At 42.3% G+C, this 25342-nt stretch overlaps 1 protein-coding gene across 1 annotated transcript in view; it reads left to right on the top strand.

Moving 5' to 3' along the window:
* itpr1b (inositol 1,4,5-trisphosphate receptor, type 1b) overlaps window positions 1-25342 on the top strand; it is a 440649-nt gene that overhangs the window by 227706 nt on the left and 187601 nt on the right. Inside the window, 2 exon segments of the mRNA XM_052018719.1 lie at window positions 1443-1575; window positions 12089-12279. Of these exon segments, the coding sequence (XP_051874679.1) occupies window positions 1443-1575; window positions 12089-12279 (324 nt within the window).

Here is a 25342-nt window from a genome sequence, read left to right as displayed (position 1 = left end):
AAATGTGTGTCAGAATCATAGGCCCTAACTGATGAAGGGCTTTGCCTATCCCAGGAAGCCAGCTTCCCGGTGGAACAATGTGATTAGAGGATCACTCTCAGGAAAGCCATGCTTGAAGATAGGTAATGGGTGAGTTCAGATAGCTCCCTGGTCAGCATGGGATTCCCTTTCCCAAATAAATAATGTGCCATTCTCTCAAGAGTTGTTTACAGTGCTTCGAGGTTCACTGATCCAATGTCTTGAGCTTTGAGTCATTTTTAGATACTCCTTAACATTTGGCCATCTTGGTATCTACTGTTATTTTTCTCAATCCAAAGAAATGGTGGTCTAGTATGAGCCTTTTTATCCAATTCACTTGGAGAAGGTCCAATGGTTTGATGACTGTTCCAAATTGACTGTCATCCCATGATTAGGGCTGTGACCTTTCTCTCTGCAGAGAATGAAATGTGATCTTAGAAAGAAGATTGCTATTCCCAACTCTCTTAGTAGCAAACTGCATTTAACATACGCATCCAGAGATGTGGCACAGGAGTCCTGTTAGACAAAACTTGCTGCCAAGTCACCAAGGTATTCCATTAAGTGACCAAAAGTTGAGGGAGAGGGATAGGTTTTAAGAATGGTGTTATTAAAGAAAAGAGAAGTAAAGATGGAAAGAATTTGGTTAAAGCCGGTGAGGTACAGGGAGACTGGTGTGCTGACAGTGCCAGAATTCTCATCAGGAAAGAGGTGTGGACTTGAAAGCTCAAATCAATTGAAGGATTTAAATATGACAGTTTTAAAATTTGAGATTTGCTTGACTTAGAGCCACTGTTAGTCAGCAAGTGTAGGTTAAACAGGACTTGGCTACCCTTATCCCAAATTGGACTAAGCTTTGGATAATCGATTGAAGACCAGCCAAATCAACATTGGAATAGTCAGATCTGAGATACTTAAAGCAAAAGTCAGGTAAATTCATAAATGGACAAAGGCAAGGGCAGAGATGAGCCGTGTAATGGAGGTTAAAAAGTGGAGACTTTGGGTCACTAGAAGATATATGACCAGGATTAATATCCTTTATTAAAATGTTTTTGTTAGAAGCAAAGTGTCTAGTGAAAGACATCTTCATGAATATTTAAGCTGCTTTGTGCAGTCAATGAAGAAAGTAGAAATATCAGAGGTTTTCCTTTTTGACTCTCTTGCAACCTCTTTGCAAACTGCAGTAGGAATAAATCATTATCTAATCTTTGGTTATTGTTATGGTCTTTTGCGGTTGCACTGGTCAGGAGGTATCATTTCCCACTGATAAGAGTGTAACTTCAAAGAGTTCTTGCATTCTCTTTTCATCGAGGGTCAAATGTTCCATGATGTGCTATCATTTCAAACAATATACATGTTGCTTTTTGTTTGTTTTTAAAACCGTTGCAGCTTCCAGCCTTCCTAACTATCTGTTTTGCCTTATCAAGGGTGAAGCTCTAAGGCAGATCTTGGTCAATCGTTATCATGGCAATGTCAGATCAGTAGGTAGAAGAGAAAGCCTGACAAATTTTCACAATGGTCCACTATCAGCAGGAGGCATCAACAAGTCTCTTGAACGTGGTAAGATATTTCCTTTTACTACTCTCCAGTTAGCATACATAACAAGACGTGAAGATCAGATCAGTACTGTGCAGTTTGTAATAAAGACAGATACACCATGGGTCAGACAGCATCCACAGAGAAAGAAATCGAGCTAATATCTCAGGTCACTGACCTCATGTTAGTGTTAGAAGATATTGGAGATGAATAAGCAAATGAAAAGGCAAAGGATAAAGAGGAGAGATCCACTAAATGATGGAGAGAGGCAATGATTAACCTGTAAAGGAGATGATTGGTGACTCCAATTTTGTGGCAGGATATAAATGGACCACATAGTTGTGGAAAAATTATTCCATGTTAAAGCAGTCCGATTAGATTCCTGACTGCATATGTGGCAGGACTGCTATAATCAAAATCAATTTATTGACCACCCTGTGTGAGGTGTCCATGTAACTTTAGTTTTCTGAGGACAAAGAGAATGTACGCAGTTCATTCTTGACACCACCTCTTTCTGAACTTAAACTAATTTCCCTGACTTGGTCTAGTTTGTACAGTTTCTTGGCACTCCTCCCTAGATGTTCAGGAACTTGGGAAGGACATGGAATTAAGGAAGGACATGGAATTACAAATGTAAGCTAAGTGGCTTCTCCAATAGTGAAGGGATTCTGAGCAAGCTCTCTAGTTAGTGTTAACTTTGGGACTTCCTTCAGAGCTACTTCTGAGGCTCTTTCTTCATCGCATTCACTTCACCACTGCTCCCAAGATGTGAACTTACTGACAAACATGAAAGATTTGCTACTGAAAATCAAAACCGTTTCTGCTGAAGTTTGGGCACAGTTGACTCATGCCCTAGAATTGGTTTGGCTTCAATGTCTGGAATCCTCCAGTGTAACCTTCTCTCTTACAGATAAAGTAGGTTATTGATTATTAGCAGGACGTAGCAAGGATTTGAACTGTGGGGTAGATAATCCAACAAGGATCTGCTATCAAAATGTGCAGATATAGCACATTTAATGGGTTTATTTCTTGTTACCAATTATTGCCAACACCCTGTCACTTAACTGAATACAGACTAATAGCCTTATGGTTGCTGAAATAACATCAGATGTCTTGCTGTTGGCTTTGCATATGTACTCCACATTGCCAAGCCCAAGTTGGTTTCTGCAGCTCGGTTTACCTCAGAAAACTATGTGCACATTTTTTAAATTACCACAGGGAATATCTGCCTCAATTATAAATGTCACAAGTTTCTCCACTGTCCTAAAGCTCTAGCATGGATCTCCAAGTAATTAAGAAAGACCAAGGATGGATTCAACAGATCTGTTCTGCCAGTAATGAGCAGCTGTCTGAGTTCAGGTTACCAGGGGAGTTTGAAGAGCCTTACTAATAGGATACAAAAATAACTGCAGTAACTTAAGCCAGGGTTGCAGCAGAGAAACAACCCGTGTAGTGCCTGTGTTTATGCTCTACACAAGCACCATTCGCTCTACGATTTGTAACCCTTCTAATTCTTCCTCGTGCACTTAGCTGGCTTTCCCTTAAGTGAATCTACACTGTTGTTCTTAACCACTCCCTGTGGAAGCATTAAAGAGGACTCCTTCCAAATTGTGTAGAAATCTATTTTAGAACATAGAGAACATAGATAAACTACAGCACAATTCAGGCCCTTTGGCCCACAAAGCTGTGCCAAACATGTCCCTACCCTAGAAATTACTAGGCTTACCCATAGCCCTCTATTTTACTCAGCTCCATGTACCTATCTAACAGTCTCTTGAAAGACCCTATCGTATCTGCCTCCACCACCGTTTCCGGCAGCCAATTCCACGCACTCACCACTCTCTGAGTAAAAAAAAAACTTAGCCCCGACATCTCCTCTATGCCTACTCCCCACCACCTTAAACCTATGTCCTCTTGTGGCCACCATTTCAACCCTGGGGAAAAGCCTCTGACTATCTACCCGATCAATACCTCTCATCATCTTATACACCTCTATCAGGTCCCCCCTCATCCTCCGTCTCTCCAAGGAGAGAAAAGGCTGACTTCCCTCAACCTGCTTGTACTTCGTTTGCTTGAATTTTGGCTGGGGTAATGTTCGGTGACTCCTCAGGATAAAAGTTAAGTTCAGTGCCCATAATTGGAAATGTGATTTTAAACTAATTAATTATACAAAATGAACTTAATAATATAATCAATAATTATAATTGTCTCAGTAAAATCTGACATTAATAGGAATTGTGCTTCATTGCCATTCCCTAAGCATCATCTCCCTGATGGAACTTGTCTCTATTCCATGAGAAAACAGCTACTATGTGAGGAGGCTGCAAACTATTATTGTTTACTCCAGGAAACAACAGCTAAGGATGCAGTGCAAGTCCTAGTCACCTATTGCTGCTCCTGCAAGAGTCCTCTCATAACCTAAACCAGGATAACTGCTGATCAATAGCACAGAGGGTGCTATTAAATCCATCAGTGCTTGCTTCTAATTGCTTGAAGGTCTTCTGGGTGTTCCAGTGCAGTGACTGGTGTCATTTAGAATCTGCAAAAGGGGAATATGTGCTGCACAACAAGGCAAAAGTGTTGAACATGTCACACTAAGATTGCATTTGCATTTCCTGGCTTTTATTGTACTTATCCCTAATTTTAGGAGTTGCCTTTTGGGTGGTAATCATTAGGCTATCCATAAAACCAGGTGACATAATTGATGCCTACGAATAACTTAGTAGTGGAATATTGTGAAATGATAGACCAGCAATAATACCACCATACACCTCTAGCAGGTTCATCTTGTTGGAGAGAATGGCCATTCTAAAAGTTATAATTGAATCAGAATTAAAAGTAATACCCTTCATACTGCCAATGTAATTTTACCACTTGCTTTAGCACTTGGGCAAGTTCTTGGGTAAGTCTATCATGGGGGCTTTAGGGAAACTGGGCAGTTTTGTTATAACAAACCAAAAAAAAAATTTGCATCAAATTTTGTGCAGTATTTATGAAAGGCTGCATATTGGTGAAAATGGCATTCCAAGCCAAGAATTGGCATGATTGGGTAATTCTCCTGTCATCCAAGCCTGGTGACTACATGGCAGTAGGTTACCAATTGAAGCAAAGTAAATAGTTCGTGTGCAGCTGTCCTCCATTCACTGTATTTTCCTGTATTCCTTTCAATTGAGGCTGCTGTAATTTCTTAAACAAGCTGATTCCTTTACTCTTTGTATTGTATTCTGAATAAAACTGCATTGTCTCTTTCCTGTAAGCCAGTCATACACTCGCACTCTGTTTAAGTCATTGGCTGACACAGCTGTAAAAGATCTGCTTATGGAATAACTGGCGCATCCTCACAAACATACCTCAATGACTTGGATTCCAGGATGGAGAGCACAGTTTCAAAATTTGCGAATGATTCAACTTGTGGGTATTTTCAAACTGGGGAAGATGGTAAAAAGACTTGAGGACATGTGCATCAATGTGATTGATGAGATTCAGTGTGAGGTGACATATTTTGACAGAAAGGAAGAGAAGAGAAGAAGTATGTGCTAAATGAGTTGAGAAAGAAATACATCTGGAGGTGCTGTGCACAAACTTTGGAAAATGCAGGAAGTAGTTTTTAAAAAAAAGCACATGGGATCCTGAATTTAATAAAAACAGTGGCATGGATTTAAATATTTCTTACACATGAGTGTGGCTCCAGTAGGAATTTTGTCCCCAGTTCAGGATTCTAGTATTCAGAACCACTTGTAATCTTTGGAGAAGGTACACAAGAGATTTACCAATGTAGCTCGGTCTATTACAGATACCTAGATGGACTATAAACTCTCTGGGGAAAGCCAGGAGCAGATTTAAAAGGGATGTTCATAATGTTCACAATCATGAAGTATTTAGAGTAAATGGAGACAAACTGATCCAGTGGTTGACGGGTGAATAACTGAAGGCCGCAGGTTTAAGGTGAGTGGTAAAAGAGCCAAAGGCAGCATTTGGTGGGGGTGGGGAGGGGCATTGGGGGGAATGTTTTGTGCAATAAGTGGTTAGGATTTGGAATCCACTGTCTGACTGTGGTGGATGTGGATTCAATAGTAGCCTTCAATAAGAAATTGGATAAATGTTTGAGGAAAAAATTATGCAGTAATATGGTGAAACAGCAAAGAGGTGGACCTAACTGGATTGTAGATGGGCTGATTGGCCTCCTCCCCTTTCCTGTACTATGCTTATGATGCTATGAAATGCACTGTGAAGGGATGCTTCTTAAAAAGTGGAGGTGTGGTATGATACTCTTCTTCTGGTCCATTACACAGGAGGCCAATGTTTGACTGCATCTCATCTAACATTTGCCAGATGCATCACAGATTTTGCATTCTCAGCCAGTTCCACTGAGGAATGTAGAGGAGAACTGACTTGTTCAAATGCACATTTGGACATGAAGCCAAGAAGTAGGGTGGTGGGGAATGCCTGCACAATGGGTATATTCCCTGAGGTTAGCACATTTGCCAACTTGGAGTAATGGAGAGGATGGAGTAAAGCTGAAACAGCAACTTGCTCAGAATTTGAAACCAAAGGAACTCTCCATTAGATTTTTATTCCTACATAAAGTCAGCCCATGCTAGACTCTTAGTTGCATTGCAGAGATGTTTTTGCACAGAAACAGTGACGAAACACCAGTCAAGTAGTTCTATGAAGATAATTGGCATGTGTTCAAGAGCACTTTCATGTGAAAATATTAGATAGTTCACTTATTCTGCGGTCTTTGAAGTCATAGTAACGTGTAGGCACGGGTTGAAGGGTTTATTTGTAGGTGAAATCCAGTGGGAGGGCTGCATAAGTATTAAAGCTGGGAATTTGTGCCACATTCTTGGTAATTATGATCATACTAGACATCTGTCTCTGTGTTCCACTGTTATTTAATGCAACCAGCCTTCATTTATACACCCATTTTGTGCGAAAGTACTAATTGTGATAGGTCTAGAATAGTAAGATGCTGCAACCTGAAATTGTAAGGGATCTTGGTCACTGCCAGATCATCCCTTTAATAATTTCAGTGTAAAAGTTGCCAGTCACTAATTGGGTGGACTAACTTTCCCAAAGTTGATTTGTTCCTTGATTTTTCAGTACTCTTCCACTGGGCACCATGGGAAAACTCTAGAGAATTGTGCACCCCTGTCAGAATAACACTCGAGCCCCACTATTATTTTTGGTGCTTTTGTTTATAAAATGTTTCCAAATAATGTTCCTACTTGCTGGAAGGAAGAGAAGACCATAAGATATAGGAGCAGAATTAGGCCATTCAGCCCATCAAGTCTGCTCTACCATTCAATCATGACTGATTTTTTTTTTCAACGCATTCTCCTGCCTTATCCCCATTACCCTTAAGCACCTTGCCAATCAAGAATCTATCAACCTCTGCTTTAAAAACACCCAATGACTTGGCCTCCACAGCCGTCTGTGGCAATGAATTCCATAGATTCACCACCCTCTGGCTGAAGAAATTCTTCCTCATCTCAGTTTTAAAGGGTCATCCCTCCTTGAGGCTGTACCCTCGGATCCTAGACTCTCCTACTAATGGAAGCATCCTTTTCACGTCCACTCTATCCAGACCTTTCAGTATCCAGTAGGTTTCAATGCGATCCACCCTCAGACACCATAAATCAGCTCTATGACCTGGAATTTCCTGGGCAATGCTGGCAGTTCAGCTTTCCAGAGAATTTTCCCTTGGAATCACCATTGAACTTCTTGCTGGTAAATCCTCAATTGTACTCTGAAGCTGGGTTCCTCAAGAGTCCAGAGATGGACCCCTGACCTCCTGCAGTTTCTCAGCCTTATGTAGGAGATGTGTCTGCTGAGCGTGCACCAGGTTAACCGCGCATGGGTTCAGTGTCCTGCTTTGGATGATTGAAGGGAATGGCTGCAAGAGAGAGGTGGAGAAAATTTCAAATGACTCACATTTCACATTCACAGTTAAACAAATGACTTTAATCGTTTATTTGTGCTTAATATTTTAACATTTTAATAGCATGATTAATTGTTGTTTTTGAATCTTTGTGAACATCTCAAGCATTTAAATTCCAACATCTTTGACAGCTGATTTTAGCTGAGATAGGGCTCAGCTGACAGAACATTTCTGTGGGTGAGGCTTGCTTTTCACAGCCGGGGGATCCAATAACAGTTTAATTTCACCAGTATTACCCAGAACTCAGCTGAACCAGCCACTTAACTATCATTACTATAACAGCAGGCCAGAGGCTGGGTATCTTACCACAAGTGACTCCCCTCCTGATGGTTCAAAGCCCTTCCAGTAGTTGCCAGGAACAAGTCAGGAGAATGATGGAATATTCGTCACTGAAACTGGATGAGTCCAGCTCCAACACCATCCAGGGCACAGTAGCCTGCTTGATTGGCAATCCATCCACAGTGCCTTAATTATTCACTTCCTCCAACGCCAGCACACGGTGGCTGCAGTGTGTAGCGGCTCTGAAATTCACTGCGGTGCTCATCTGGACTATGTGGGCAGCACCTAATAAACCTGTGACCTCCACCACCATGAAGGATGAGTGGCAGGTGCATGGGAGCAACACTGCTGATGGGTTCCCCTCAGAGCTGTGCACCATCCTGACTTGGAAGTGTATCACCTGTCCTTCAGAGGCATTGGGTCAAAAACCTGGGAACTCCTTCCATAGCAGTGGGAGTACCTTCACTGGTAGGATTGTAGCGGTTGAAGAACATGGTTCACCACCACCACCTTGATGGCGATTAAGTATGTATAATAATGCTGGCCTTGCCAGTGATGCCCATATCTGGAGAAATGAATAAATAATAAAAACTTGGCTTCTTTTCCCTTTTAGATTGAGGTAACCTGAGGAAGTTGTTTATTATGCTAGAAATATTTATTAGAGTAACGCAAAGAAACTGTTTCTTCAGGACCATGGGGCCACTCCCTTAAAATTAGAGGAGACCACTCTAGAACAAAAACAGGAAGCACTTTCCCAGACCCTAATGAAAATTTCTAACACACTTCCCCATGGAATCTACTGATTCACCACAACCTTTCCAGAATCTAAAAGTACAATGCAGGAGCTATTTGCTTGGTTGAAATTACCTCTAACGACACTCAAAAAGGTTCAAACCTTTCTAGAGCAAACAAGCCCACAATAGGCTCTCCAGGAGCCATCTAGACTATTTCTTCCCATCATAATTTCTACGATATGGCTGCCACATGCTCTGTTTACAAGAAATATTGTAATAATTAAGCATCTCCCAAACTCATGAGTTGCTTCATCTACCACAAGGACAGCAGGTGCATAGGAACACCACCATCTCCAATTTCCTCTCCAAGTTGCATACCATGCTGACTCAAATATATCAAATTCCTTCATCTTCCTTGGGTCAAAATCCTGAAACTTTACCACTAATGTACATGTACTACAGGGACTACAGCAATTCAAGAAACCAGCTGTTTAAGGGTAGCAATTTCCAGGTTCGCTTCGCTTCCATCTGTGAATGAATAATGAGCTGAAACTCAATAAGTGCATCAAGTGCTATTGCTGATGAGGTGGTGCATTTGAAACAATCTCTTGCACATGCTGCAGGTTGTATTTGAAGATTTTGTTTGTATCTACACATACATACCCAGGAGTTACAGGGATATTATGCCTGCAAAATTTTGAAATCTTTTAAATAGCACACTGATTCAAAATGCAGACTTTAATTACTGCATTTTTTGTTTTGAATTTAAGTTCCCCCTAGCTCTCCTTGGATAAGTTCCCTTAATTTTTATATTGCTTCAGCAAGGTTTTGTTTAAGTGTCGTCTATTTATTGGTTAAATTGATCCTTTGCCTCTTTATTTTTCCAACTATAAGCCTTTTGAAGTTAGTTGAGCCTCTCATATAGTGTTCTTCTGGCCTTTAACTCTTTTTTTTAATTTCTCCCCAATTACATTCCAGACATTTTGCATCCTTGGCTGCCCGTGTAGTTATTTTGTCCCACGGGACAAAGAACTGCTCAAAAGTCAAGTTCCATGTTAAAATTTTAATCTGCTACATGTCATGCAGATTAACTAGTGTAATGAGCCAGTCTGTGGTGTTATCCGAACAAAAAGTAGGGTATCAATTAATTTATGGTTTGTGGAAGCTTGTTGTTCAGGCCGAGCCTGTACTGACCAGTCATTTGGTGTCTCAAACTGCAATTCCAACAAGCCTTCTATTTCTTCCAATGAGATAGGTTATAACCCTCACCAGTGCTTATACCTTGGGAACTGTATTGGCTTCTGTGTTAATTAATGTTCTTCTGCCCTGCTTAAATCATGATTTAGCATCGAGTTTGTAGTTAGTTCCAGTAATGAATCATTGAAAGATTAATGATAGAATCAAGATTTAAGCCAATATTTCCTTATTTCCTTCCTTCTGACGTAGAATGAGGCTATTTAGCTCATTGAGTTTATACCAGCTCTCAGAGAAATCCCCTTCTACTAATTTTCTCTGTAATCCATTCTCTTTACATTCCCATCAATTCTATCAACTACACCAGAGGCAATATAGACCTCTTTGCATCTTTGGGATCTGGAAGGAAGCCAGAATTCCTGGAGAAAACTCCCTCAGTCAAGAGGGAGAATGTGCAAGCTCCACACTGACAGCAACAGTGTCTGGATTGAACCTGACTAGCTGGAGCTGTGAGGCTGCAGCTCTACTAGCTGCTCCACTGCACTGCCCACGATAATGGAAATATCAATGTTGACACTTGGCAGTTATGAGTGGTGTATGGAGCCCCTTTCCCTGCTTGATGTGTGAGAAAATATCTCTCCTCCTATTGCAAGCCAACCCAGCTTCAGTTGTTGAGTGTCCCTGTATAGGCAACTGAATGTAATGAGTGAAAACAGTGCAAATGGAGCTGATGGTGCATTTAAGCCTTATTCAGCATTACAATTTGTGAATGCCATTGCAAGAAATAATTACTTAAGCATCTTTCAAAGGCTTGGAGCTGAAAGACTTAAATTTGAGTCTTGATTGTGGGATATCAAAGGATTATCCAATGATGTTTTTAAGATGCTAAAGGATGTTATTGAGCAAATGGAAAGAAAGCATTTCTTCTAGGGAATTCTGAACTGGGGACAGAAGCTTGCAGCTGATGGGTGTTATCAGGAAACACTGCTCCATACAATAGCATGAACATCAAGAATACCCCCCCCCCCCCCCCCCCACAAGGAGGGGGTGAAGTGCTGAGGCTAGCAGGAATACAAGCTGGAAAATGGCAACTAAAAATCTTTACTTATTTTAGCTGCGGCCTCATCCCAGATCTTAAAAAATCTATCAAAACCATCGTACGAGGGTATGGTTAAGGGCTGGAGATGACATTCACTGAGCTTGAGGAGGAAGTTGCTCATAGCTTCCTATCTTTACAAAATGCTGGTCAAAGCTGCATGTTGGCCAAGTTGTTGGGTTGCAGTTCCCATTGTATTAGTTCCTGAGTTATCTTTGAAACAGAATAGCCATAAATCTGGGCTTTCCCAATCCCACTGTCACTGAGCAAGCCCACCACCATAATACGACTTCAGCAATGGTGCCTGGTGGCTTTCAGTGAGTGCATAGTGGCTGTGGGTTTAACTCATCTTCTGAAATTAGCTCCGTACTTGAATGGAAGGGAATTTTGCAGGCAAAGTACAGAGCATAGCAACTATATTGGTTTCACACAAGTAATCAGGGACAAAAGTCTTCTTCAATATTCTTTTGGGAAGCTGTTGATCAGCTTGAGAAGTTTCATAGTTCTTCTTGATGAGAATTTCTCCAGCAAGTTATTGGATCAGCTTCACTATGTTGAGAACTACACAAAAGCTGATAACACCTGCCTACTTGCATTACTGATACAATAATATCACCAAGCCTACTACAACGTTTAGGCAGACAAGAGACTGCAGATGCTGGAATCTGGAGCAAAAAGTAAACTGCTATAAGAACTCAGTAGGTCGAGCAGCATCTGTGGAGGCAAAGGGATGGTCAATGTTTCAGGATGAGACTGCGTCAGGACTGAGTGTAGAGGGAAGATGGACTATCTTCTATATTCTGCCCTGATGCAGTCTCACACCTGAAGCGTTGACTATCCCTTTTCCTCCACAGATGCTGCTTTACCACAACTTCCACTGTGACAAAAGAATCCCAAAGTGATTCACAGATGATCTATCAAACAAAAATTAGATGCCAAGGAGATACTAGATCAGATGACCAAAAGCTTGGCCAGTGCCAGGTTTTGAGAAGCACCTTAAGGAGGGGTAAAGAGCTAGAAATGTGGAGAAGTCTTGAAAGGAAATTTTGGTGCATACAGCCAACCTCAAATTTTGGAGATGATGTACTCTGAGATGCTTAGGAGACCACAAATTGTGGAGTGCAGATACAGTATCTATGTTATAGGGCTGGATAATGTCAGACAGTAGGTGGGGGTGGGGTGGGCAGGACTGTGTAGGAATCCCAAATGTTTTTGTTCCACTGTTTTTGTTGTGCAGAAATTCTGTTTGTTTTTTCTTGTGTTGGGTTAATGAGCATCTTGTATGCACTTCAGGAGGCGGAGGTGGACCTGGCACGTTGAGTCGAGGTGAGATGAGTCTTGCTGAAGTACAGTGTCACTTGGATAAAGAAGGAGCATCCGACCTTGTCATAGACCTCATAATGAATGCAACCAGTGACAGAGTCTTCCATGAAAGCATATTACTTGCAATTGCTCTGCTGGAAGGAGGCAACACTACAATTCAGGTAAGTACACTGATGAACTGTGTCCTTGTAATTAAATGCAGAATCAATTGTACCATTTGACTGTCAGGCATTTGTCTTGATCTTAATTATTTTTTAATTTTTGCCTTCAAATAAGAAAATAAGAAACGGAAGCAGAAGTAGGACATGCTTCCCCTCCCATCTGCTATGCTATTCAACAAGTTCACAACTCATTGTCTACCTCAGCACCACTTTCATGCACTAACCCCATATTCCTTAAGATCCATCTGTAATGTACTCACTGACTGAATCTGCACGGTGCTCATGGGCAGAGAATTCCAAAGATTCCCCATCCACCAAGAGATTTCTTCTCATCTCAGTCCTAAATGGCTGACCCCTTACTTTGAGACAAGTCCCTGGTTCTAGTCAGCTCAGCTTGTCAAGCCTCATTAGAGTTGCATATGTTTCAAGAGATGGTCCATTATTATTCTGAAAACTCTTAAGTAAAGGACCCATCAGTTTAGTCTCTCCTCTTAGGAAAATCTTCTCATCCACCAGCCTCCCCATTCCATGGAATCAACCTGGTGAATCTTGGTTGCACAACTACCTCCTTTAAGTAAGGAGCCCAGACCAGAACACAAATGTCAGGTGCAGTCTCACCAAAGCTGTAAGTGAATCTTTCCAGAGCACTCTAAACCCCTCTTGGCTATGAAACCATTTCTTCTTTACTTTAATTCAAGTTCATCACTCCAATGTCTACTTAATCCCTAGGGTTTGGCATTACTCTCTGAATCTCTACCCATCATTCCCATGGATGATCCACAAGACTCTAGCCAAGCGAGTGACTAATTGTCAGACTTTGTTTGATCTCACTCCTGTGAAGTGTCTTGGAATATTTTACCATGTTAAAAGTAGTGTATTGTAACAACTTGTTACTTTTTTTTTGATTGGTACTTACACAAATTCTAATTTTGTGTTGGTAATTTGTTTTACTTTTGTTTGACTAACAGTATAGGTGGCAGGGTAGTGTAGTGGGTAGCATAACGTTATTACAGCGCTAGTCACGGTTCAATTCTTGTCACTGTCTGTAAGCAGTTTGTATGTTCTCCCCATGTCTGCGTGGATTTCCTCCCACGTTCCAAAGACATACAGGCTAGGAGTTGTGGGCATGCTGTGTTGGTGCCGGAAGAGTGGTGACTCTTGCGGGCTGCACCCCAGCACATTCTCAGTAACGCAAAAAGAAGTATTTCACTGTGTTTCAATGTACATGTGACTAATAAATAAATATCTTATCTTATAATTCCAGTTTGGAAATTCTATTGTGCTCAATGAGTGTGCAGTTTGAATGACTATATGGTTGTGTATTGTTGGAGGGTGGGTGGAGGAAAAAGTTAACTTTTCACCAGAATGTGAAGTATTGTGGGAATGAAGTTCTGCAATTGTAAAGGAAGCACGGACTAAACTACAGCTTTGAAATCCACTGCTATTTTGAGAATAAGCTGCTGATGAAACCCTGGAGTATTGCAAAACTGTCTTGCTCACAAATGATCTCTGTGGCAAGTCCACAAATTTCCAATGATGACATTATTGGTTTTCTGTGTGGGATGAAAATTGTGGGAAGCTGGCCTTAGCTATGTTCCAATAACCATTTTGCAATTTCAGTGGCAAATGCAGTACAATTCATTGCGGTATATAGATGTAGACTTAACTTTACTAGCTGTACCTTGGTCAATTCAGATGGTGTTACATTTGAATAGAACAGAGTTTGCAATCTTCATGCTGATAGACAACAGGTAGAACTATCTCCCACCTTCCCCACAACCCTAACAGGAGAAGTAGGTTTAGAGCAGAATTTGGAAAGGACCCAGGGAAGAAAAAGATGTGAAAGCTTGTCACAAATTCAGAAACTAACATTATTATAGAGCTGGTTATTATTGGTGGAAGGGAACATGGAGTATTCTAAATTATGACCTTTAGGCATTTGGCTCCCAAAACAGCCCTAAGAAGTCCAGGCAACTGAGACTTGGACTTGCATTTATGTTTTGTAATTGGTAGTTTGGCTGAATTTTGTGCAGCCAAGGATATGACAGGAATATTTGCTATGCATCTCAGGTTGGTGTTTGGATCCTGAGTAGGAATGCCAAGATCAGTGGGCAACCTATTGGTAAATTGAGAACCTTGTTTTGTGATTCCATGTGGTACATGGCCAAGTTGCTCAAAAAGCCACAGTCAAACTTATCAAGAGTTGGTGGGAAGAATATCCACTTGATAAGATGAGTATAACTTCGAGGACCTCAACACAATTCAGGATTGTTTTCTTTTGTAAACAATAACATGTTGCAGAAAATGAAAATCAAAAATAATCTACAGATGCTGAAAGTCTGAAGTAGAAACAGAAATACTTAGTCAGCATCTGTGGAAAGAGTTAATCTTTCAGGTCTGAGACCCTTCAACAGAACTGGGAAAGAGGAATAAAGGTAATTTTCAGTTGCAGAGAAGGTGGGGGGAGAGCTAAGTAGGACAAAGGGAATATCTATGATGGAATGACACCAGGTTGAATGGGTAAATGGGGCATTTAGAGGGTAATTATGTTCCTTTGTCTGTGCTATATGTTGCACAGGCTGAACTAATGGAGAGAGGAAAAAATAGCCAACATTAGATGGATGAGTTCCAGCAGGAATGGCCAGATCTGATATGGACAAAATGAGTTGCCTGGAGTTTAATTTGATATGGAGTCAGAAAGCTGCCACATGCCTAGTTGAAAGATGTAGCATTTTATGTTTTCAACATGTTTCCAGTATACAAGGCCCATACTTGCTAAACCCTCCTCCCCACTTGGTTAAAGTGTGTATTTTTTTTTAACTAGTTGGGCTATAGCGAATAGTTGAGACTTTGACATAATTGACTAAACCCAAGATCACCAACCTAGAGGTAGTCATCTTGAATAATCCCTCAGGATTAAGGATGATTTAAGGTTTTATGTGTTGTGAGGTGATTGATGCAGGATCTGCAGAGGTAAAACTCAGCAGATGCATGGAAGCGGTATTACCTCCAAATTGTTCTTAATTTATCCAATATCATGATTTGGAAATGTTCCTTAATTGTTGCTTCATTAAAGTTCTTTATCTCCTTATCAGACAGCATCATAAAGCCTGCAGAGATTGAAGATGGGTCACTACCACTTCCTGAGGGCAACTAGGAATGGAGAATAACTATCAGCCTTTGCTTAAGTGCTTAGATCCCAGGGATATTATTTGTTAACTTATACTGCAGTTGATTATGGGGCTTTTAGAAGATAAGGTTGTAAGTGGCAATGGTTTCTACGTGTTCTTCCTGGTTCCAGATATCCCCTCTGCGAGCAACATAAATGCTTAATCATTAAATTGGTATGAAGTGGTGATTGCATCCATGTTTGACATCGTTCTTGCCCCTTAGGAAAGCTAACTGTATGTAACAATGCCACCTTTTAGCCAAGCACCTGAAGGGGAGAGGCATTCTTTTGTACACCAAAGATGTATCATATCTTTTTAAACAGCCTTTTGTGTAACCAGTACACTAGATATTTTATGGTACTTTTAACTAGAGTGAATAATTACCATTTCCAAGCTGGCTCACCCTGTTTGTTGCCTGAAGGAAGCTATTAGCTGTCCAGTGCTTCTCAAGTATTTCTAATACTGTGAAAGAAAGTTTTCATATAAGATTTCTGAACTTGTTCATATTTTGATACCTCCCTTAGCATGCTAACTTTCAAACTTTTAACTGGGTGTGGATTCATCCAGCAGTGCTGTTAATATTGCTAGAAGCTTTGGCCAGAAGAAAGGGACAGTGCCACAGACATTGTAGGGGAGATTAAAATAAAAAAAACAATTGTGGATGCTAGAAGTCTGAAATTTAAAAAAAATACACTCAGCACGTCAGGCAGCATCTGTGGGAGAAACTGAGTTAGTGTTTGGGGTCAGTAACTCTTTGTCAGAACTGGGAAAGAGAAAAACAAGTTTAAATTGCAGAGAAGTAGGGAGGAGTGAAAAAGACAAAGGGAATTTCTGTGATTGGATGAGACCAGGGTTGCTGTAGGGATAAATTGTGATTAATCAGGGCAGTTGGAAAGCGATAATACAAATAAGAGTGTAAAATGCAGATCACGCTGTGATAATGAAGAGAAAAAAACTGAGCCAATATTGTAGCCAAAATGGCCAGTTCTGATACAGGTAGATAAAGCAGATTACAAAATTTGGAAGATTTGATATTGACCCCAAAGGCTGCAAGGTACCCAGAAGGAGCATAGCTTGCACTGGGCTTTATTATAACAGTCCCAGGAGGCCACGAACAAGTTAGAGTAAGAGCGGGATGGATAATTAAAGTAGCAGGCAACAGGAAACTCAGTGATGTGGCAGTTGACCTTGGTTTTGAGTAAATTAACCATCATAATGCATTTCATTGCTGTAAGGCAAATATTTAAAAATACATTCCTTATTCTTTCCTGATTCAGCAGCAAAAGGTATTTCACAAACTAAGGAGGCACTAACCATGTGTTAAAGGTTATAGAAACTACTTTATTAGAGTTATATAAAGAATAAAATACAGAAAGGAAGAAGAATACTTAGTACAGATGGAAGCAAAATAATACTTATCAACCAATCAATGAACTGATCTATATAATGCCGAAGGGAACCTCAGGTGTCCAACAGCCTTTCACACAGCCTTCTCCCTGCACCAGTTGCGACTCAGCCTAAGGGAAAGTCTCGATTTACACAAAGAAGGTGCCCCCTTTTGTACCCCTCAAAAACTTAATATAACTTTTACCCCAATACTTTTGCATGTATTTATCCTGCTTAGCCCCCTTTTCCTCAGCCTTCCATACCCTGGTCACTCTTTCCTCTTGTGTCGTCCACCTGCCTCCCGGGGTTGTTGTTGTCTTGTGACTGTGGACTGTTACCGGACGGGCCTGTACTATCAGGGTCTCTTGCATAGAACCCTGCTAATACCTCGGTGGGAGATCCTCAGGACCATCACTGTGCTGAGTGTCGGGGTCATACCATATGTTGCCATCCCGGCTGTCAGGGTCCCAACCCTTGGCTATTAACACCCTTATTGTGATGGGATCTGGATCCTGATCCATCAATCTTGCCTAACCTTCCTGGCATGTGCTTTAATCAGTTTACAGGCTAGGGTAGTTTGCTGGGTTTCGGCTTTGTCGGCCCGTTCGTGTGCTGGCTAAGCTGATTCAGTTAAGGTGACATTTTGCTGTTCTAGGGTTACCACTTTCCCAGTGAGGGTGGCCATTTGTTGCTCTGCTGCCTGTTGCAAGTCGTGCTCCTTTTTCAAGGCACACAGCAAGATCCAATATGCTGCACCCTTACTCTCCTGTTTGGGAAAGCCTACCTTATTTAACAGAATGGCTACTGTACCCGGGACGCCACCACTCCTGCTTTCCATCTTGGCTCTCCGACACATGGGAGAGCAACACGCTGACGGTATGTTGGCTACTGCTCCAAAACCATGGGTGTTGCCCATCCACCCCGGTAACTAAACTCAGTCCCGCCTGCGGGTACGTCCTGTTGTTTGCAAAACATTGCACTGAATCCTGCCAACTACACCAATTTTGTAATGAAAATATTTTTACTACAATTGCCTTGTGCCAACGGTTTTTGGGGACTGAAAAGTGAAAATCCATTTTGAGCATCTTTTTAACCAGGGAATTCTGTCTGTTGGATTAGCCAGTGGTCTGCAATCCACTCTGGCTACTTAATCTACCAATGGGTGAGGAGCACTAGGATATGTGGGCTGATCGAGACTATCCACTCAGACAGCCACTTTGTTACTGCACAGTAAAGATTGTGGTACTGAGCATCCGTGTCATCTGCTGCCACTGTTACCTGTCTCAAGTGGTATAGAGAAAACCCCCACCAGATGTGATACCCTGGGCTGCCCACGGCATAGTCATCATTGCTACCACATTGCCTTGCCTTCATCTACAAATGGGAGTGACAATCAGTCAGGATGTAACTTGAAGCAAGCCCTCAGAGCTAAAAGCATGCTTTCCATTCAGCCCTGTTACTGTCCCAGACTGTAGATCGCATCATATGTAATGCTCAACTATTGCCCCTGGTAACAATGTGTACTTCCCTCTTCTAATCTGGGTTTGTAAACAAGAATCTAGGTCATGAGACCAGCCACTTACTTGAAATTGTTGTTTGGCCAAATGTGTTTGGATTAGTTTTTACAATGCACATATGCAGATAGTATCAAGGATACAGTTCAATTCCCAGAATCTTGGCCAAGAAACTGCATGGATCAGCTAGCAAAGTTTTTTTTTCTTTAAACTTCATGATCTTTGTACACTTCTGTAATTGAGTTTTGATGGCCTGCAACCTTGAGAGAGGAATATATCCTATAAACTGAAGCACAATGGCAGGGCAAAGTGAAGCATTAAATGAACAGTCTTGACCTTGGCAAAATGAAATGCAGAAAGCAGAATGCCCACACACAGTTTATTTTGGTTTCCACATGTAATATTTGCAAGGGATGATTGTCTGGTTGTCTTGTGCCATGTTGCTGGCTGGTTAAATATTCAACAGTCACCAATCAACTGTTTTGCATGAAACTTGGCTTGAGAATTGCTACTCCCTAAACTGTGGCTTATTTATTCCTCATAACCTTGCTTTTCAAAAAAAAAGATCTGACCGAAAGTGTAGTTGTAACAAGCAAGGACTTGCCTTGCATTTTCTCTCTTACTTGGGGACAGTGGTGGGTATTATTTCAAGCCCATGGTATAAAGTGACACGCATTGACATGAGCCAAGATGCTTGTGAGCAACCTTCCGAACAGGGTCTGATTTGCATAGGTTCTATTTTCACAGAAGGCCTGTGAGCAATGCAGTAAAGAGAATGAGGTATGCACAGTGCCAAAGCAGTGTTTGGATGAAGGTGAACTGTTAGCCCTGGGAACAGTCTCAAATAAAGGAGAGACCACTTGGGATTGGCTGCACAGACTTGGCTGATAGCTTGGCCAGATTAAATTTATCCCCATGAACCTTCTCCGTTGCACAGTTTTGGCGTGAGTTGGTCATCATTAAATCCTAAAAACCATGGAAACCTGAAGCCCTTGCATAACAGCCTTTCAGACTTTCACATGCTTAACAGGAGGGCTCTGGTCAGATGATCTCCAAATATGGGAATCAAACCTATGAACAGTTAGACACAGGCTGCCGAGTCTCAAAACAAGGTCATTCGCGTTTCTCTCCAGCACTGAAATCAACAAAGAGATGTTATATAACTTCTATTTATATCCTGTGTTCTCACTCGTTCTGCAGCACACAAGAGCTTTTTAAGTGGGAGGATTTTTTAATGAGCTCTTACGTCGTCTTCACTTTTGAAAGTGATGGGAGTTGGCTCGTTGGGGATTGGGGGGGGAAGAAAGGATAAATTAATTTGCAAATTGTAGTGGTTATTGCCTGATGAGCTGAGGCATCCATAGGATTTGAAGCATTAGAAGTACGAGGGTGAAGGATGACCTTGATCAGTACCTGCTGGGCATTCTAATAATTGGAACAGTGTAAGAGGGTTCCTGTGTAGTGGCTGCCAAAAGGCAACAGTTAATAATCTGTTCATTACTGTATTTCGCTACCAGATTCTCCTCACTTTCTCCCCTTGTATCTGTCAGTGCACACAACACCAAGACAGCAGTGAGATGACAGCATAGTTGTATCTTGGCGATGATGCACATCTTTGTAATGGTGGGTGGGTAGTTATCCAGGATGCTATCTGATGATCTTGGGTACGTGCTTGTGCTCGGAGGATTTGAGCCAGCATATGTTTCACCATCTCCCATACTAATGCTGGTTGTGTGTACCCATTGCTGCAGCTGTAGAACCAGAAGGCTGCTTGAATGAGGAAAAAGCTATGACAGCCTCACTCCCCTGTGTTAAAGCAGCAGCCCCCATAATGCCTCAGCTGCTGCATATGACATAGTTTTAATCTCTGGTTCTGAGCTCTCATCAGGGAAACCTGCTCCACTGGTAAACAGGCTTGTGTGGAGTCTACCAGGGGTATTGTTTACTCAAGAATCTTGGTCCCTTGTCCTGGGGCAGTCCCTTGACATGGGTGGGTCTGATTACTCACAGGGTACTGAAGATCATTCCTTAGTCACCCGTTAGTGCTGCTGCCTCTAAGCCCTAGGGACTCGGGTTCAAAACTGACCTCCAGTGCTGTCTGTGACGAGTTTTCACATTTTCCCTGTGACCATATGGGTTTCTGCCAGGCCCTTCGCTTTCCTTTTACATCCCAAAGACAAGCAGGTGGATTAATTTTCTACTGTAAATGGCCCCTAGTGTTGGTAAGTGGCAAACAAACTGAAGGGAAGTTATAAGATGGAAGATATTTTTATTCATCACATGTACATCGAAACACACAGTGAAATGCATCTTTTTGCGTAGTGTTCTGGGGGCAGCCTGCAAGTGTTGCCACGCTTCTGACGCCAACATAACATGCCCACAACTTCCTAACCCGTGCGTCTTTGGAACATGGGAGGAAACCAGAGCACCCGGAGGAAACCCACGCAGACACGAGGAGAACTTACAAACTCCTTACAGACAGCAGCTGGAATTGAACCTGGGTCGCTGGGGCTGTAATAGCTACACTACCGTGCCTGCCCGTTAGACTCGTACAGCATGGAAATAGGCCTTTCGGCCCAACTCGGTCATGCCAACTTTGCCCAGCAAGCTGGTCGCATCTGCCTCCGTTTGGCCCACAGCCCTCTAAAGCCCCCCTATCCACGTACTTATCTAGATAGCTTTTAAATGTTAATATGACTGCGTCAACCACTATTTCTTGCTGCTCATTTCAAATACGCACCACCCTTTGTGTGAAGGAGCTGCCCCTGATGTCCCTTTTTAAATCTCTCACCTCTGATCTGAAATCTATGCCCTCTTACTTTTAGCACCCCTTCTCTCCTCCTTGCACCCACCACCCCCCCCCAGGGAAAAAGTGTGCTTTCACCCTGTCTATCCCCCTCATGATCTTATGTGCCTGTCCCCACAGCTAAACAAGCTTTGTGGAGTCTGCCAGGAGCATTGTTTACTCATGGTAGGATCTGGGTAAATAATCATTAGTACCTGGAGACCCCAAACCAATTGCACATAGTTGGAAGCTCTGTAAAAGAAGAAATGACCTCTGAGATCTTTCCTCTGACTGCAGAAGCAAGTCAGAAGTTGATTGGCATATGAATTGCTGTGCTGGGAATTGTTATGGACCCAATGGGCTGAATGACCTCCTTCTGTGCCATAATAAGCAAGAGAGAGCCCGAGTAACTTTGTTACTAGAGACAGATTTTGAAGCAAATCTGGAGAGCTGCCAAATATACCGTATGTACCATTGTATAATAAGTGCTCACTTCTCTGTCTGGTCCATTTACAATGGTGAATTCTGTCTTCTCTATAAGAGTCCTATTTAATGCTTAATAAAATGGAGGTTCTTTTAGAGCAAAGGAACCCTGAAGTTGTAATATACAACAGTCTGCATATAATTTTGCATCGCCCTGGTACTTTTCATAGAGGTAATCTCATGATAAGCAGAACTAGGTCAGGTAACTTGAGTCCAGCCAACGGATGGATATTTCCAACTCTGTCTTGCTGTTTGCCTGGAAGTGTCATTGCCTTGATTCCCACTCCAACCCCAACTGGTTGGGTGCTCAGTGTGAACATCTGCCCTTCCGTGCATTCAGAAAACATAGAGACTCCTCATTCCCTGCTTTGATGAACCTGGCTTTCCCAGCCTCCAATAATTTTGTTTTTGGTGTTCCTCTGACTTCTCACCTGGTTACTCATGGTAGGATCTGGGTGAATAATCCTCAATACCTGGAGAACCCCCAAGCCAATTGCAGATAGTTGGAAGCTCTGTCAAATAGGAGATGGCCTCTGAGGTGTTCCTTCTGAGTGCAAAGGCAAGTCTGAAGGTAACAGTAGTAATACATGTTTCATATAGTGGCACATGTTCTCAGTCCACCCTGCTATCTAAATGGAGCATCTTGAGAGCCCAGGCAGTTATGGTCTGCTACATCTGAGAGGAAAAAAGAAATGGGTACATTGAAGGGAACTGCATGTACCTGTGTATGGAGGGGATTCCACACTGAAGATGTCTGATTTATGCCTGTGTATGGACTGGTGGCAAAACATTGACCATAATAGCTATCTTCCCATGGAAAATTAGGAGTTGCTGAGATGCCAAAAAAAGGTGGCAGATCTTTGAACCTGGATCTCTTTGATCCCTTTAATAATTACATGATCCTCAGAGCTCACTGGACATAGAATTGCAAGAAAATTGGTAGACTGGATATCTATCCCTCCTGGGACGGCAAACTCCAAAGTTCCCCAAATATTGGAAGTGTGATTTGGAAAGTGAATTTTGAAGCGAGCATAAGTAAACAGAACCCTCTTTGTGTGTGTTGATCCATATGGTATCAAGTCGGTGAAGATTGTTTCAGAGTGCAGCTCCCATTTGTGTCAGCGCAATTGCTGAGGCAAACACTGCAAGGAAACTGAATTATTAACAGCCACAGCCAACAGGTCAGACTAAACCAGGTCTTTTTAACAGTGGAGTCATCTCATTGATGCTGGGTAACTCTGCTTCTTTGCACTGACTTCCAGCATCAATTCCCCTCGGTCATAAACAGCCACCATTTGGAAAAAAATTAGTCAGGAAGAAGCAGAAGTAATTTTATTTAAATTAATTTCTTGGAGCTGACCCAGATTGGAACAAAATGCACCATTTAACAGTCACCTTTTCAACATTGTGATTTCCTGTCAGGGGAGGGACTGTTTCACCAGCGACTTAATCTTCCCTGTGTGGTGCGACATTCCGAATCAGTCACCCCGCCAACACCCAGAAAAGAAAACATTTTCGGTAAACAGCATTTGAGCAGCTGTGTCAGCTGGACTACAGCCCAGGCATTTTGGTCGTCACTCACTAATGGTTAACTTGCCAGATGCATCGAGCGCTTGAATAATGGAGGTGCTGAACTGCGGGGCATGTGAGCTTAAACTTAGCAGCGAGTGAAAGGGGAGGCTGGAGTGAGCTGCCTTGAACTCTGCAGCAGCATTCTAGGATTTTCCATTGGCAGACTCTACCGGTTTTGTACTGAGTCAGACACTGCAGTTATGCGGGAGACGGGAGGAGAGCAGTAGGATATAAATTGGCCTCATTAAAACTTTCCACTCAGTGTGGCCTTTGGTTCCTGTCAAAGCCAGGCTGCTCGTGCACAGTGATGACTTGCTGACTGACGGCTTCGTGTGGTACAAAATGATGGACCCCCTCTGCTCCATCTGTGCTGATCTGTCACTGATATGATTTTATACAGCCTCCATCCAATTCTCCCGCCCCTCCTAACCCCCTCTCCTGCCCCTTGCCCCGACTCTTTCCCCATCCCCCCCCGCCCCAGCTCTCCTCTCCCTCCCCCACCACCCCCCCCCCACCCCGGCTCTCCCCCTCTCTTTCCTCCCCCCCACCCCAACTCTAGTCTCCCCTCTTCTCTCTCGCCCCAACTCTCCCCTGCTCACTGCCCCCCTCTACTTCATTTCATTTTCTTATGACGTCTGTAGTAATTCGACTTGGATCAAGTGGTCCATGTAAACCTGCATGGCACTTGCACATCATGGCACATGGAGTAGTTACACGATGAGAGGATATGATTAATCACATTGCAGTCAATGTTTGACACTGCCCATGCAAAATTTTTTAAGCCACTTGGATTCTATAGCATATGTACTGTGTCTTTAGAATGGATGTTGCAGTAAAACTATTTTAAGGCTATTCTAAGTACCCATGAGTTTCTTCCCAGAGATGCTGCTAAACTGTTCACAAAGGACCGTTTTATTTTCCCTTTGACTGCATAAATGCACACAAGGGAGGCTTATTCAGCCCATCATGCCTGGCTCCTTCAAAGAACCATCCAATGAGGTCCCTCCACCCTCCACCCCCACAAGCTTTGGTCACAATCAATTCCTGTGTGAATTCAACTTTGGCAAAATTTAACTGTATACCTTTTGAAATTTTGCAAATGAGCTGTTAAACGAAGGAGATAGCAAGCAGCCTTATTCTCCTCCAAGTCCCTGACACCACCATCCTGCACCTCCCGTAGACAGCGCCTAGAATAATCAGATTGCTGCGTCATGGTGGGGGCTGCTATTTGTTGCGATCCAGTCCAGGGAAAAGAGAGGGCTTAATTATGATGAAATTCTCTCGTTTTCCGGACAGTCCTGCTTCTGTGTTTAGACAGTGTTGCCATGGAGACTGGGTGTTTCCAGGGTGAAATCAAGCTGGGTGGTAACTTCCCCCACAATCACCCACGCAGTGAATACAGGCTTTCCAAGTTCTGAATGAAATGCTTCAGGCAAGTTATCTACTCGGGTGATTGTAAGCGGATTGTTTTACCCAAGCTACATCAAAAAGTAGCATTAAAAACCAGTAGGGATGTTACTGAGGTGCTGAAGTTCTAACTTTAATTATCAGGTCTGTCTGGAGTTTTTATAACACAGCAGCTGGTTAAGTGACAGACATCACCTGCTGGAATTAATTAGCCGAAAGAAATGTGTGGTAAAGCTGAGATGATGGCTATACAAAGACATGTCAAGTTGACAGGTGAAAACGGTACAGGAAAGTATCCTTTCCACCGAATGCAGATGAACATCATAATGCCCCCTAGCCAATGTATCATTTCAATCAATTTAATAAATGACCATTCATTTTGTGCAACTAATTTACATGACCTATGCACCTGAGGGACATGTTAGCCATAACACGGAACCTGTTAAAGAGGACCTCAAGTGCAGTGCACCAAATAAGCTATAAACTGGTCAAGGAACCAGAGAAAGATATTAGGACAGGGGTCAGAGAGGGGGATCTTTAATGTTTGTTGTACGGTGGAGAAAAAAGAACTTCCAGGGGCCAGGGATCTTCCACAGTCCCAATATTTTGTGCGGGAATGAAGGTATGGGCCGCCACTGAGACTTAATGGTGCTGCGGTTTTACGATTTGAAGCACCATTTTATGGTGTTTAACAATATTCAAACAGGAGGGGAATTGTGAATTCTATCTTTCAGCACTGCTTGAAA

Source organism: Pristis pectinata, chromosome 6 (assembly GCF_009764475.1).
Source record: "Pristis pectinata isolate sPriPec2 chromosome 6, sPriPec2.1.pri, whole genome shotgun sequence".
Taxonomy (NCBI): Eukaryota; Metazoa; Chordata; class Chondrichthyes; order Rhinopristiformes; family Pristidae; genus Pristis; species Pristis pectinata.
This window is presented reverse-complemented; position numbering and strand designations above follow the sequence as displayed.